Source organism: Eleginops maclovinus, chromosome 13, assembly GCF_036324505.1.
Source record: "Eleginops maclovinus isolate JMC-PN-2008 ecotype Puerto Natales chromosome 13, JC_Emac_rtc_rv5, whole genome shotgun sequence".
Taxonomy (NCBI): domain Eukaryota; kingdom Metazoa; phylum Chordata; class Actinopteri; order Perciformes; family Eleginopidae; genus Eleginops; species Eleginops maclovinus.
Window position 1 is genome coordinate 10,077,850 of NC_086361.1, and position 15,483 is coordinate 10,093,332.

General features: G+C 40.8%; 2 protein-coding genes across 2 annotated transcripts in view; one reads left to right on the plus strand and one right to left on the minus strand.

The window, feature by feature from the left end:
• The window catches only part of ext1b (exostosin glycosyltransferase 1b), a 107,292-nt gene extending 102,969 nt beyond the window's left edge, over nucleotides 1–4,323 (plus strand). The window contains exon 11 of the mRNA XM_063900099.1: nucleotides 295–4,323. Coding sequence (XP_063756169.1) covers nucleotides 295–480 — 186 coding nt within the window. The 3' untranslated portion in view covers nucleotides 481–4,323. The remainder of the gene's footprint in view (nucleotides 1–294) is intronic.
• Nucleotides 4,324–5,026: 703 nt separating this feature from the next.
• med30 (mediator complex subunit 30) overlaps nucleotides 5,027–15,483 on the minus strand; it is a 32,568-nt gene continuing 22,111 nt past the window's right edge. The window contains exon 5 of the mRNA XM_063900102.1: nucleotides 5,027–7,554. Within this exon, the coding sequence (XP_063756172.1) occupies nucleotides 7,459–7,554 (96 nt within the window). The 3' untranslated portion in view covers nucleotides 5,027–7,458. The remainder of the gene's footprint in view (nucleotides 7,555–15,483) is intronic.

Sequence of the window (15,483 nt, forward strand, 5' to 3'; positions counted from 1 at the left end):
AAATATGAAAATCTTGTCAGAACAACCGTAAAACGGCATACAAAGCTTTGTTTTTATGGAGCTCTGACGTCTTCTTTTTGTTTACGTCTGTGGCGCCATCGTATACGTGCGTCATGTTCTTCTATATAAATTAGCGCCGTCATACTATACTTTTCTTTGTCAGTTATAATTGTTATTAAACATGTCAGCGCTGTTCTTGTTATCCTTAGTTTGAACCTTTATGCTTATTGTAAGTCGCTTTGCGTAAAAGCTGTGATAATACGAAGCTAAACTTCTTCTTCCTCTTCCCCCTAGTCTTCAAGGGCTTCTCGCTGGGCTGATCCGGACCACTTCGCCCAGCGGCAAACCTGCATGAACAAGTTCGCCAGCTGGTTTGGCGCCATGCCGCTGGTCCACTCTCAGATGAGGTTGGACCCCGTCCTGTTCAAGGACCAGGTCTCCATCCTGCGCAAGAAATACAGGGACATTGAGAGGCTCTGACAGGACCGGCGCCCCCTCGCGGGAGACCCCACGCAGGGGGAGGCGCGTGAGAGAGACTCAGTGGAGAGTAGAAGGAGTAGTAGGACTACAGCGGGGTGGACAGGGAGCAACACTGCTCTGTCTTCCACTCAGCACATTGCCAATGACCACAGCGCCGCTGCTGCCAGGACTTGACGTGTGAAGGGATGAATAGGAAACAAGCAGATGGCGTTTGGATACAAAAAACACAAACAGAAATCGCAAACAGACAGACAGAGAAGAGTACACAAACTGATGGACATGCCAAACAGTTCTGTATGTTCTGCAAATGTGCAAACATGCAGCACACACTACTGACGACGAGAACTCTTGGATAGAATATTTTTTTGTACAACATGAACAAGCACGACATTGACTTTCCTGCTCTCTCGGCACATGTGCAGGACGGTAGAAGAGGGAAGGTGTACACGATCACAAACCTGGCAAACCCGGCCCACCATAAGTCCTACTGATCGCCCCTAGCAACCCTCCCCCAGCCTGCATCAGGATGTAATACTGGACTTCCCAATCCCCTGCTTTATAGCCCAGGAAACCCTGTTCTTCAGTTGATTTGATTTCTGTACAAATCAGCTCTTTGGTGTCACTGTTGACTCTTCTCTCTAAGAGGTTTCAAATCAGAGCGTCTTCAGTGTCATATTTTCATTCTCAAGGGAGAAACGTAAACAGCAGTGTCCTACCCATTATTGAAGTGTTTTTTTTATATAGCAAAGCAGCCATTATTTCTTGAAATGCTCAGCTTCCTTGAGCCTGAAAACATCCCATCTCTCCTCTCCCCGGCTCACTCCTTGATGTGCTGATATAGCTTTTATAATGGTCCCTCCGCCGCCCCGTTATCACTGAGTTAAGTTAGAAAAACATCTACTTTCATATCCCATTTTCCTCTCACCCTCACCACTGCATTTGTACTTTTCTCATCTTTTTTTTTTCACTTACTTTCATCATCCTTTATTCCCACCCTCCAAACTCTCGACTTCGCTCTTATGCGCGTGTGTGTGAGTGTGTTTATGTGTGCGTGCATGTTGTGTGCACAGAGCCTTGAAAAGTTGGCTCATCCAACCATAAGCTCAAGCGGAGTACATTCTCCTTCCGTTGGAATGAGCGAAATGAACATTTCTAGATGAAATGGAGCATAACGTTGCTTTCTAACCCAAACTCGTTTCGCCCATTTATTCTTCCTGCATGGCCTCGCAGCACCATCCTTACATGGAGGAACGGAAAAACATTTCAGACCATTGCGGGTCTTTAGTGGCCGGTGTCATTTCACAGGAGTGCTTGTAGAGAGATTTTAGTTTTTAAACGCTGAGCGCATCAGTGCCATTCTGCCATCAGGGTCTGCGTTTAACAATTGTTTATTGCACATCACGTTGCCTACATCATTTCGAGATGCCTAGACGCTCTTGTGTTGAAATATTTGAGTCATCAGTCCAATGTGGCTGTCCTGCCGTCACGATTTTGTGTCCCCCGTGACCTCAGAGCCGTTAAATTGACAAAAGGTTTTCTCCTCCATTTGTCAGGCAGAGATATGTTTGGGCTTCAATTAAGTAAAGCTATTTCAATTGGAGTGCTGTTTTATTCCCAGGAGACAAGCTGTTGATGAAACACTCTAACATTACGGACGGCTGTGATGGGGAAGCAGTGACCCACAAACATGACCTGCTGGCTGATGCTAGCCTTGGGAGAGCTTTTTTTTCCCTCCCTGCCACACAGCCTCCCTGTTACTTATAACATCTGCTCAGATCGCCCATAGTATTTACGGCAAACCGCCTAACATTTTGCACCTTAAATGACCTTATTGGTATTGGACAACCATACGAGATCTAAATGCTTAAATGACTAGCTCCAGCGGCTTTGAGCGCAGGCAACTCTCATATTTAGTTTTCAGACTCATAATGAAAGCAGCATGCTTTTAGTGGCCTTTCTGTCAGGCAGGCATTCAGCGTAATGTCTGTTCAGTGTGTGTGTGTGTTAATCATTAGCTTACATCCACATTGTCATTATCAGCGTCACACATGTTTTACTTTGGTTTTTATCTGTTTTCATTGTGTTCTACGAATAGATTATATGAAATGTATTGTAAAGCCTTTTCAGTGTCAACAAAGGTGTCGTTCACGCTATGAATTGTCATATCCAAATGCTGCCATTGCAAAGCTACTCTGTTTTCAGCATTTATCAAACAGCAGGACTATCATGTGTTTTCTTTCTCCCCATCATTGCATTAAATGTATTTGCATTCTGTGACTTCTAGTTTGGAGTGTTAGTTGTTTTGCCAGGAGAGATTTACGATCTGTTTAATGTGGAGTCACAGCAGCAAATGTTCTCTCATCTATAGTACAGAACGTGATTCTGGGAACGACACACTCCTTACTCTGTGTGCATCTGGTTCCTATTCCTCCTTCTTGGGAGAACCATATTGTTTGAATCCATACCAAGCCTTTCATGTTCAATCATTTGAATCAATGTATGTGGATCATCTCAAGAGAACCGCGTCCCCCAGCTTTGCAGACATTTCAAACGCAAAACACACCGCTCATTTCAAATCAACGCGCCTCTCAGCACTGTATATAGGCATATATTTATTTTTTGAAGAAAAAAAAACAGTGTACGATTTGAGATGACGTGGCGCAAACATAAGACTGATCCTGCATCGCTGAGGGCAGTTAATGGTATTTATTCAGATTATTTTCTATGCGCTGCACATTAATCCACAAAGATGCCAATACACAGCTCTTGTTATGTTTCACTGTGCGTTGGTTTTCCAGGGACACTTACTCACACTCTGTCTCAAACCGAACTCCCAAAGAGAGAGAGAAAAAGTCTTCAGAGTTGAGTTTTAACTCTAAAACATCGAACACACCAGTGATCTAGAATTGGATTGGGAGTCTGTGCGGGAGTCAAATTGCAAAGTCCCAATAAAGACTACGCCAACTGACACATGGAAAATAATAAGCAGCTGGGTCCTCTGAACCAGATGGAAACATTTTCAGATTGTGCCGTAACATCTTCCCCCCATGCATTACAATAATGGGTCTGAAGCTGTCTCACACTGTGTTTAAATTGCCTCTTTTCAAAGCCTGCTTTCAGGTCAGATAACTTGGCAACAGAGACCTGCTCCATCTCTCAGTTGGCGTGCTGTACGGTATGTCGAGTCCGGTGCTCCATCAGAGTGGGACGGATGTGATTTAGGCCACCTGGAAAACCTCTGCATCCGCTTATAAAGCCTCTGTCATTTGATTAGGGGGAACATTATGCAAGTTATCATTGTGTGCATGAAAACAGATGGAAGAAGGTTTACCCAAAATGTGCCAGGCAGTCGGTGTTTATAGTGTCAACAGCATGTGTGCTGGAAACTAGTCTGTTCTTGATTTGTGCCTTTTTATCAACATGTGAGTTCTCGAGATGCCGAGCACTGTCTGTCCTAGACCTTTCCAGTAGACGGGCAGCAATAGCAGCAAACGCAGGGCCCCAACAGCCCTGCATTCATACACTGGATGAGTCACAGCTTCCATTCCCTTATTCCAAAACCCTGTTTTCATCTTTGTGTTTGGACACTGTTGCTAAGGTGACAACGTATGACCACTTCCTGTTTGGGATTATTTATCAGTGATTTGGCTGTTATCACTTTACCAGTCAGAAGTCAAATCTGTTGATCTGGAAGGACTCGGTCAAGCCCAACTGTCCTGATGCCTTCTCCTCCCTCCTACCATGTAATTAACAGAAGACTTTTATAGAGGTCACAAATGAAATAGGTAAATGCCAATTTTGTAAGAATGATTTATAAAAAAATAAACTCTTATTTGATGATAACTGCATTGCATTGTGCCGTTTCTTTACAGTGTTTTTAAATGTTTGCTGTGAAAAGAATCAACATGTTATACAATTGAATGTCACAATAAAGGCAGGTCAAAAGTCACACAACAGTATGCCATCAAAAATCATACTTTAGTATTTTTAAAACTCCTATATTGTGCCATAAAAAGTCAGCAAGGACTGGCATGACATGAGTCAGAGAATGTCATAAAAAATGTTTTATCATATTGAGTACTACAAGTACATAAAAATGTTACAATAACGATGGCCATAAAAATGACATAGTATACTACGCAATTAAACAAGACACAGTATAGTAAAAAAAAATAAGGAAAATATCATCGTACAGTGTCATAAAAATATAATGGGAAATATCATAGGATGGTATGCCAAAATAAATAAATAAAAGATGTCATAGTATGTCAAAAAATATCATTTTATAATATACCTTGGATATCATTTAAAAATCATTTTTTTAAAATGCCATTGCATAGTTTGTCATAAAAAAAGCTCATAATTTAGTATGTCATTGAAACTTTACAAAAGAGGTATGTCTTGAAAAGATTGATAATATCCAAATAAAACGACATAGTATAGTATGTCAAAATATCACTAAAAACTCAAATGAATGGTACGTTGAACATTTCTGAAATAATTAAATAGTATAGTATGTCAAAATATCAGAAAAACAGGATAGTTTAGTATGTTGAAAATATTAGAAAGTGACATAGTATAGTATTTCAGAAATAACCCCAAAAATGACATATTATAGTATGTCAGGAATATGAAAAATAACATAGCATGATATGTCAAAAGTGTCAAAAAAATAGGCATAGGCATTTATATTATGCCATATCATCGCAAAAAGCGCCATTTTATTTTATCAAACATTTTATAACAACACAACATAGTCTGTATGTCAAATATATACGAAAAAATTGTGCGTGACAATGTCTGAATATGACACTGTAGAGGATCTGCTGACACAATATCTTGCTGTATAAAGCAGGGTGTGACCCCCCCCGTACGTTTGATTTGCTTCATCATTTCTGACAGTCTGCATGGGCAAGTTACTCAGCCCCTGACCTGTGCCTCGGCTCAGTGAGAACACACTCCATTAGTACAGTCATAATGCTGCGCTGCCCTCACAGATATTATAACCACCCTGTATTAGACCTCTGGGGGGGGTTTATTAGTCACAACTCAGACCATTGATTTTTCTTTACTCCTCTGAAAGTCTTCTCACAGCTCCAAATCTGTCCTTCTGTGTCTCCCTGAGGACGATAGCCTCATAACATCTTAGATGGGACCGCGGCTTTGCCCTGAATTATTAAACGCACCCGTATCAGACACCCATATTCATCTGTGACCTGATGGCAGTGACATGTGACTGTGTGTTTGTGTGTGTGCACGCGACTCAGATTTTCGCTCATGTTGCTTGGATTGAATGATGTCTTTTGGGAATTCTTCTCCGTCCTACCCTTACTTACTCAGTCTGACGTTTCTCAGCTATAAATGGGGAATTCTTTTTCAATAGCGTCCCTGTCATGTGACCTTGTGACTCAAAATTAATGCGGCATTTTTTTACTTCACCTTTTTTTATTAGATTTTAGCAATATATCAATTTGATTTGAGTATCGTTCATATGACTATTGAGACATAAGTTTTTTTTAAGAAGCACTAAAATGCAATAAAAAGATATTTGGTCCTATTTGTCCAGTGTAGTACTACAATGCTGCATTGGTAATGAAAAACATGAAAGACTTTAATTGAAATCTGCTAAATCTTCAAACAAATACTTAAAACGTGTCATATGAAAAGAGGTTTCTCAAATCCAATTAAAAGAGCCATGTCTTATGTGTCCAGTGTAGTTATAATATCAGACTAGGATTGGGAGTCAACGGGTCACATGACATGTAAACTATTATGAAAAACCTGTTTTTACAGAAATAGTCATATAAGACAGAAGGGTGAATAATATCCAATAAAGCTGGTTGGTCTTATGTGCTCAAGGCAGTTATAGTAATGTGTATGGATATAGAGTCACATGACATTGAAGCTAAAAACTGTCTTAAAATACATTTGTAAATTCAATTCACACACTAGAAATAAAAAAAGGTGTGCCACATACTGTAAGACAAACAGTATTTTAGTGTGTTAGTAGTGAGGGATGTGCTGAAAGTGTAAAGGAAATGCATTACAGACTTGGTTTAGGGTAATTTCGGAACATTATTTGTCCATCATTGAGCAAAAAAAAGACTCTTAACGCTCGGTACATTGATAATAATATGATAAATTACCTTTAAGCACAATTCCTAGGAGTGGCTCTGAGATGCTGGAGGAATACAGGAGCGACAGACGTCAGATACATCAGGGAACAAAAATCACAAACAGAACTGAGTTTTTTAAAAATCAGAGGAAGATTTATAGTTCAGCAGAATCCTTAACAAGGCATCGTATTGACATGTCAAGTCCAATCAGAGCAGGCCATAGACGAGTTTACATATAACATCCACTCATATCAAATGAAAAAAATCAGATCATTAAAGTATGAATAAGACTCCTTATTTTGCCACAGTGTTTCTCCTTCTTTTTAAAGGTTTTAGGGGCCATATAAAATCATTTGTTTCAAATGTAGGGCTAAAACTACGATAAAAGATGAAACAGAATATATCAATGTGTTTCTACAGGCATAAACCTTCTACCGAGCTAGTACCTACAAATAGATAAAACATAATATAATAACTCTTCAGATTATGAAATCCTTTTGTTGATTAAAATGTCGAGGTAGACAGAATATCTTCTGCCGTCGTCCACACTGATGTCACTTTACTCCCAGTCTTCATGTGTCTCGATCTAATTTCTCCTTCCATTGTTACAGGTTTTCTTCAGGTTGATATTGCCAAAGTCCCAATTTCTTCGGTAAAAGTGCCGCCTCAGCCAGCATTTGGTGCCCTGTCGCACATCCAGTAAACAACCAGACCTCTCCGTCCATTAGGTGTAGTATATGTGTGTGTGTGTGTGTGTGTGTGTGTGTGTGTGTGTGTGTGTGTGTGTGTGTGTGTGTGTGTGTGTGTGTGTGTGTGTGTGTGTGTGTGTGTGTGTGTGTGTGTGTGTGTGTGTGTGTGTGGCTCAGCTCCTGACTGCCAGCATGGAGTTGATCTCCCAGATGAGGTTACGCAGTTGGTCCATGATCTGCTTCAGCTGCTGGTTCTTCTGTTTCAGCTTCTGTGGATCAAATGACAAAAGAAAAATGATGTATCTGAGACGCACAAATCTACAGATATGAAAGTCAGATTGCCTTTTTGTCTGCTGAAAAAACACGGGTTTACAAAAGATCACAAACACAACAAATACCTTACACAAACAAAGCAATGACAATTCAGCAGAAAACTAATAATTCAAGCCTAACACTGGTACTGAAAAGTCCCGTGGAACCAAGTTTAAGCTGCTACACTTTACAAAGGTTTCCCTGGCAGCACTTCTTTAGCAACAAGCTCATAACACTGCATAAACTTCACACTTCCTGCACTACTGTAAGTCCTTGTAAAATATAATTTACTTCACCATATTAATGAAGAAACAGTTTCCAGATGTTATGTTGTTCCTAAAGACTGTTGTTATTGTTGCTGCTAGCATGAGAACATTAACAGGGAGGTTTTTCCCAGTCGTAAAATCCCATGAGAAACACATTGGATGCTAACATGCTGATGCTAATTTGCTAATATATTGTTAAACACTTACGTAACATATAAACAATAACAACTGAGTCTGATGGGAAAGCTTTTAGTTTGGCAGGTATTTGATCATAAAGCATATTGGGACAATTTTTGGTAGAAATTTCACTTGCAGTTGGCACAAGATAAAAAGTGAGGGTCAGGAAACCATTCATTTCAGGCATAAGTTTAATGACAATTATCCATCGGTTGTTGACAAAGCTTGGCCAAAGTTAATGATCAACATTTTCATAGCTACAGCTTTGTTGCTAACATGACAACAAATTCAAATATATTTATGACCCATAGCTAAAGATTTACATCCTCAGTAGGAATGAATGTGTCTGGGTTCCATAGAAAAAACACATGAGTAAAAGTATTGGACGTGTTGGTTATTTTCATGGGATTTGTTGACTTAAAGAAAGAACACCTGCCTTACCCTTTAGAGTTTGTATATGGTGATGATTAATGGACCTTTGAAAGCCAAATCAATGTATGTCTTCATCCAACATACAATAAACCAAGTTTTCCCACCTGCTGATTGACCTCTCTGCAAATACTGAGTACTTAAGTGCATCAACCCTGGCTCTGCTAATCGCTAAGCTAACACATCAGGTACATCACAGAGAAGCAAACAACCCACTCTCCCGTCAGTCACTGAAGGTTTTGTCCGCTGATTGCCTCTGAATGTGCCGCCAAGATCTCTAAGTCAACAGCTGCCGAAGTACCTCAACGCCCGAGCTTTATACATAAACAAATAAAGGCTCTGCTGCTGCTGGAGAGTCGGAATAAAAACAGGTAGAGCTGCCAAATTTACGCTGCCTTTGAACGAGTACCTCGGGCAAAACGTCCACATTTAAAGGCACATTTAGCAACAGCAGTACATCACAGCTACTTACTCAGCTGCTTTTCTTCTGATGGATAGCCGAAGAGAGAAAGAGAGGGGAAGCAAAGAGCTCACTCATTCAGGAGCTACTGTATCTGCAGTGCAGTGAAATTTATTGAGATTAAATCAGTCTCACTCTCTCGGTAACACTCCTTTAGCCATGACTAATTACCAGCCATTTTTGCAGCGCAGATAACACCTTGAGCAATCGATTTCACACAGCTCTCTTAATATCAACTGTTTAGCTGATTGTCCTTGAAGATATTCCAGAGTGGAACATTTGGAGGCCTTCCAGTCTCTCTCTCCTCCTCTCTCAGGGGGTCTCTCTGCCTCACAATCTCTCTCACCCCCTCCCACTTCGAATCCCTCTTTGACTTTCACTTCAATTCTGTGTGTCTATGTGTGTGTGTTACATGGGATATGCCTCATTACCCTGATGAGCAGTTCTTGAAATAACTTGGTCATTCTCTCAGTATTAACATGATGATACCATGAGCCTTTGTCATTCCAGTCAACACGTTTTAAACAAAGAATACATTTATTTTACATAGAAAACATTTTGACATCAAGCATAAAAAAAGAGCGGCAATCATAGAAATATTTTACAAGTGTTTAAAGGCTTCAAAGGCTAAATGTACTGCTTCTGAATCCAGATTCTTTCACAAGAATCTACTCTCAGCTTTTCCTTGAAACCACACATGAAATTCCACATTTTTCACAGTGGAAATAAGAGTATGGAGGCAGCGAAGCTTTCACAGCACATTCATCATAAAAGGCTTGCTGGCATATCTTGATATATGAATAAGAAGACTGCTTTTTTCCACAGAAATTGTTCTGCAACCTCGGGAGATAAATTTCCATTCATAACCTCATAATTAGCCTAACTCTAATCCTTCACACCTATAAGGCGATGTTTGGAAAAAGGGTATACTGAGAACAAAGCAGAGGAAAGGAGCTGTGTAACATTGTTGTTTTTTTTCTGTCTGGAGAACAAGGATTTACACACAACACCTCTTGAGGAATCCAGCAGATGTACTTTTTTATTTCTTGGCCCGCCACTCTGCGCCTCGGCCCCACAATAATGTTTTGATGCCTTTTCAATCCGCTGAAGGCCTCTTCTGACACGCTTTGACACCGCATCGGCCGCGGCAGGGTGGCCAGTCAACAACTCATGAAAGTAAACAAGGAAGCGCTGTCTGAGCTCCTGTCTCTGAAGGCGTCCTGCAGACTGGCAGCCTGCCTTCCTGCTGCACATAACCTGGAAACGCTGGCAGACGTCAGAGGACTGGCGGAGGACGGTGGAAAAGCACAGTGACCCGAGAAGGAGTGGAAATGGAGATTGGCACAGGCGGAGGAGACATGTGAGTGTGTGTCGGAGAATGTGCAGCTGTGCAAGTGTTTATGGTCAGATGTGATAGCCTGTTTGGGAAGTTGGAAATGTGTGTGTGAGGGTGTGGCTGCACATAGAAATTAGTTATTAGGTGGGCATTGTTCAGTGTTTGGAATTCTATCTTATCTGTTGAAAAGGTGCAGTATCTTTGCCAAAAACAATCAGAATCAGAATCAAGTTTATTGCCGTGTACGTTTACACATACAAGGAATTAGATTTGGTGTCTGGTGCAGCGAACAAAAACAATCTAAGAAAATAAGTCATAATGGTAGGTAAAAAAATCTAAAGACAATAACAATAAGTATTTTTAAGAAACTATTTAGCACCAAAAAAAAAAGAATAGAGACAAGTATTTACACCACATTTGAATTGAAATATATAAAGAACCTTTAAAGCTAAAACAAAAAACTTAAGACAAGCTGATCTGGTGTTGTCCAAGAGTGACCCATTACTATTTGTATTATTGATGAAATAATCTGTATTTAAACATTAAATGATGTCTGACCAACAGCCCAAAAAAATATATATATATAATAATAATAATAATAATAATAATAATAATAATAATAATAATAGCGTAATACAAATCAGAGAAAAGCATCAAAGCCCCACATTTTGTGAAAAGAAAATGGGAATTTTAGCATGTTTGCTTTAAAAATGATTGATGATGACATCTCTTTCTGATCAATTAATCAATTCAGTCCTATTAGTGATGCTTCGGCACTGCAATTGTTAAATAAATACATGTTAATCTGAAGGCAACAACCAGAATTTACTGTGAAACTGGATGTTTTTAGGGTTACATTTACAGTTAGCTCACATTAGCTAAGCTTTAGTGTACGTGATCTTTATACATTAAGTCTTTTTGTTAAAAAACTGCCTTGAAACATTGCATATTAGAGGTTTTCTAGTAGGTGGGAAAACCTTTAGTGTGTGCTTATTCAGAGAGACAGAGAGAAGGTCATGACAATGTTCAACCGCAGGAAGCTCTCTAACAGCACATCTGGGCAGAGGACAAGCCACGGTGAGATCTGTTTTGAACGTCTTGTAAGCAAAAGTCACATGGAATATAAGTAGTTTGTTTATAGGGCTGATTTTGGCAAACTGTCATCCCAAGAGATTAAACATGTTGGTTTGGGGTGGTGGGGTTAAAACAAATCCGATTCCAGTCCCTGTAACTTTTACTAAGCCTGATGGACAGGGCAGAGCATCAGTCATTTATCCATCCATGATTCATATCCAGAAAAAACACATTCTGAAAAGAAATGGACATGGTGTCACAAGAGTCGCACTGACCTACATTAGTCTCATTTTATTAGTATCTGCAGCTTTCATCCTGACAGTGTCTGATGCTTTGTTCACCATCAACACCATCAGTTTGGATCTAAAAAACAAAAGAGAGAAGTATGGTGCATAGTGGAGCGGAGGACAGCAGCTCCATCATTAGCTGAAGCCTTTAAAAACAGGACAATCTCATAGGAGACGGGGAGCCGTTAGCTAGCAGGACGGATGACGGTTTGGTTAAATGACATGGATGACGGGCTGTTACTCCATCCTGCTCCGCCTTTCTCTGAATCCCTTCATCATGCTCATTCTCTCCCTTACTCGACCAAATCAGATCAAAAAGGCTGTCCTCAGTAAAAGGGTGTAAGACAGAACAGGGGGGGGGGGATGCTGAATCTTTCATGGGAATCACTTGTCACATGTCACCACAGATCCCGGCACGGGACACCACAAGACATCCCCCGACCTGAAATCGATTGGTCATAAAATATATTCACACGCTCACATCAAAGAGCCGCTGGAGAACACTTTCAATTAAAAGCAAATAGGTTTTGTGACTCCAATACTGCTCAAGTGTTGTTCGGTGACACAACACAACATCCTTATCTGTAATCAGATGGGATTTATCAAATGTAGGCCAACAAACAAGAGGGTATCTTCGGGCTTATCAAGCTTTATAATTGCCATCTCTATATTAATTAATTCTGTTGCATTATCTCCACGTTAAAGCCGATTGGGGAGTGTTTTTTTATCCCATAGACATTATAGAAAAATGAAGCTAATCTGGTAATTATATTATTATATGACTAAGATGAGGCATTCATGTGCTTTTTAGGCATTTAACCCATTTAATCTACAATTAAAACTCATGACCACCATGCTCTAGGAGCCTGTTAACAACCTTAGCATTGTTTTTTGATGAGGAGCTATAAGATAATTGCTAGGAAGAAACCACTTCTACTACATATTAAAATATACACACACACACACACGTGCAGGAGGAGAGAGGGAGAATATGGCAAGTGGAGCGAAGACGTGCCTTCGCTCAGGATTCCTCTGCTAATCCGCCCTGTCGCTTGAAACTCAAATCGCAGCTTTGACTCCGACGGATATGTCTGCGAATTACAAGTGTAAGTGTCTGTGAGTTAGGAGAAAGGATTAGGGAAAGGAGAGGAGACAAGGGGAAAGAAGGGAGTGAATACAGAGGAGATTAGCTGGAGTATAGGAGAGGTGAGGACATGAAAAGAAAGGAGAGGAGAGGAGAGGATGAGCAAGGGAAATACGTTGGGGAGCAAGGAGAAGATAGGAGAGGGAAAGATGGAAAAGGCTGGGGGAGAAGGGGCATAAAGAGGAAAAGTAGTGAGTAGAGATGATGAGGAAGAGGTGATGGAGGACAGAAGAGCAAGAGGATAGGGAAACCAGACAGATCCGACGGATGTCTGGTGATTACATGAGTAAGAGTCTGTGAGTAAGGAGAGAGAGGAGAGGAGAGGAGAGGAGAGGAACGGAGGAGAAGAGACGGGTTCCAGAAGATGGTGACATTTTGGATCTGGTTGTAGGTGGCTACAATATCTGGATTTCTATGCTCTGCATCAACTGCATCACTGCTCCCTTGCTTAAATATTTATCTAACGTCCATTATGTTAAAATAAGAACTTTCTTCATTTACCTACCTTGAGATGGATGAGTGCTTGAAAATGACTTGATAAAACATTACATAACCCCATCCCTAATGGAGAGGAAGACATGTAACTGCAGCTCCTATATCACCCCTTTATATCTCTGTGGCAGCCGGGTGTGGTTAGAGCGCCGGCTGCTGGGGTGAGGGGAGTGGCTCGGCCGGAGACCAGACAGCTGATCGGAATCAGGTAATCAGTCATTTAATATAAAGCATGTTGGTAACCTGGTTCTGGTCTGTCTTGCAGTAGGCTGGGTCCTGGGAGGATATCACAGCCGACACACACCGTCCTGGCCTTGCCCGTCCTGGAGCAGTCTTTTTGTTTGCATTTTCTTACGGAATAAACGCTATAATTTTTGCCCAACCCCGAACCCTTCTGTCTCTCTTATTCCACCGGAGCGACCCTGCTCACAATCTCATATATCATCACCGCCAGAGATGAGGCAGGTTGAGACCTCCATCATCATCATCCACACACTCAATGCCCTCTGCCTACATTTCACATGGTTACAGCGTTTAAAGCGAAGACCTCCTGCTGTCCTCACATAGTAAGACACAGCGTCTTCAAAACGCAGGTCAAATTTAATTTAATTATATGGTTTATAATAAAGTGAGACAAAGAACTTGGAGAGAAGCCTCAACTATTTGGAAAGGTGCCTTTCCAGAAACCAACGATCCTCTAAATTATGCTAAAATTGAAAAATATCCTCAAGGGAAATGAAACTCTCCATTAGGCAGGAGAATTAGAACAAACCAAACTCAAGGGGATAATATTTTTTAGTAATGAGTGTGTCTAAAAAGGAAGAGCTAAGAAAACTAATACTCCAGTAGAAGGGCACTTGAAGAGAGCAGAAGCCAAGACTGTTTCCATAAGAGAATAATAATGATGAATCTTCCCTGTGATTTGGATCTGCTCTTCAATTCAAATGGGTTTTTCCTTCACTCATGCTACACCCTTTAAACAAGTTTTATGAGAATCTGGCCAATAGTTTTTCAGTGATCCTGCTGACCAGCAGGACACCAAACAAACAAGCATCAGTGAATGACACTTACAAACTAACCTTTGAAACTACTGTATCCATGTCCATACAATCCATATACCATTTGAATCAGATTCATAGACCTGGGCTAATTCATGTCCCTCCCTTAATGTTTGCTTAAATACTTTAGGTTGCATTATTTGGAACAAATACAAGAAGCAAACAGGGACCGAGGTTATACATAATCACATGTATCTATTCATGCCACGTTCATCTGGTGCAATTTATTTTAGACCATCGATTTTTATCAAGGTCCAGATAATCCTGAATGCTCCCAGCTTGAACTCTGGTGTGACGCATGTGTACTAAAAATATTCGGACCAAAAGGGAAATGTCTTGAAGGAAAACGCAGTGCCCATTCTGAGGCAAAAGCACGAGTGAGTTGGGGGTAAGTAAGCTGCTTACTGCTCTGTGCCCTGCCTGGGGAACCCTGTGACGCTAAGTGGGCCCTGGTTTACCATCTGACAGTATACCCACAGGGAGCCAAGCCAAGCAGCTTTAATTTGCCTGCCATCAGTTAAAAAAGCCTTAATTGACTTTGTAAACTTTATGGCTTTTTCTCAACGGGAAGGTTTAAGTGCAAGTGTGTTCTGTGTTTGGCATGGACTTTCCCCGGGGGAATGAAGCCCTTTAAAGGGATTTTGAAGGCAGACAAAAGCCTTCTCTTCCAGGGGTGGCAGAAATACAATAGCCATGTTGTCATCCTTGCATACACCTACCAACGGGGGTTCTCTCCAGTACGTCCTCAGCATTGAGGGTGAAAGTCTGCAGTGTCAGCCGACTGTTGCAATCGATCTAGCCTTTTAGAGGTATCTGAGGCTAGGCGCCCTCTCGCTCCCTCCTAAGCACTTGAGTCTCTGCCAGGTAGCCCCATCGATTGCGTTTTCCTTTGTAATTCGGTTCCCAGTGATAATAAATGAGGGGCAAGTAGGTTAGAGTGCTGTTGCTTTAAAACCAATGATGGGCAGCCATGCAAGCGACATACCCTTCAGCGGAATTGCACATCAGATCAAAATCCAAAGAATGCACTAAGGGCTATGTAACATAATAAACTATAAATGTCTATTTCTCTGCAGAAGTCACATTTTGCAGTAATTATCTTTTTGCAGGCATAAGAACATACAATAAGCTTGTGTGCCTGAGTGCATATCTCAGTTCATACT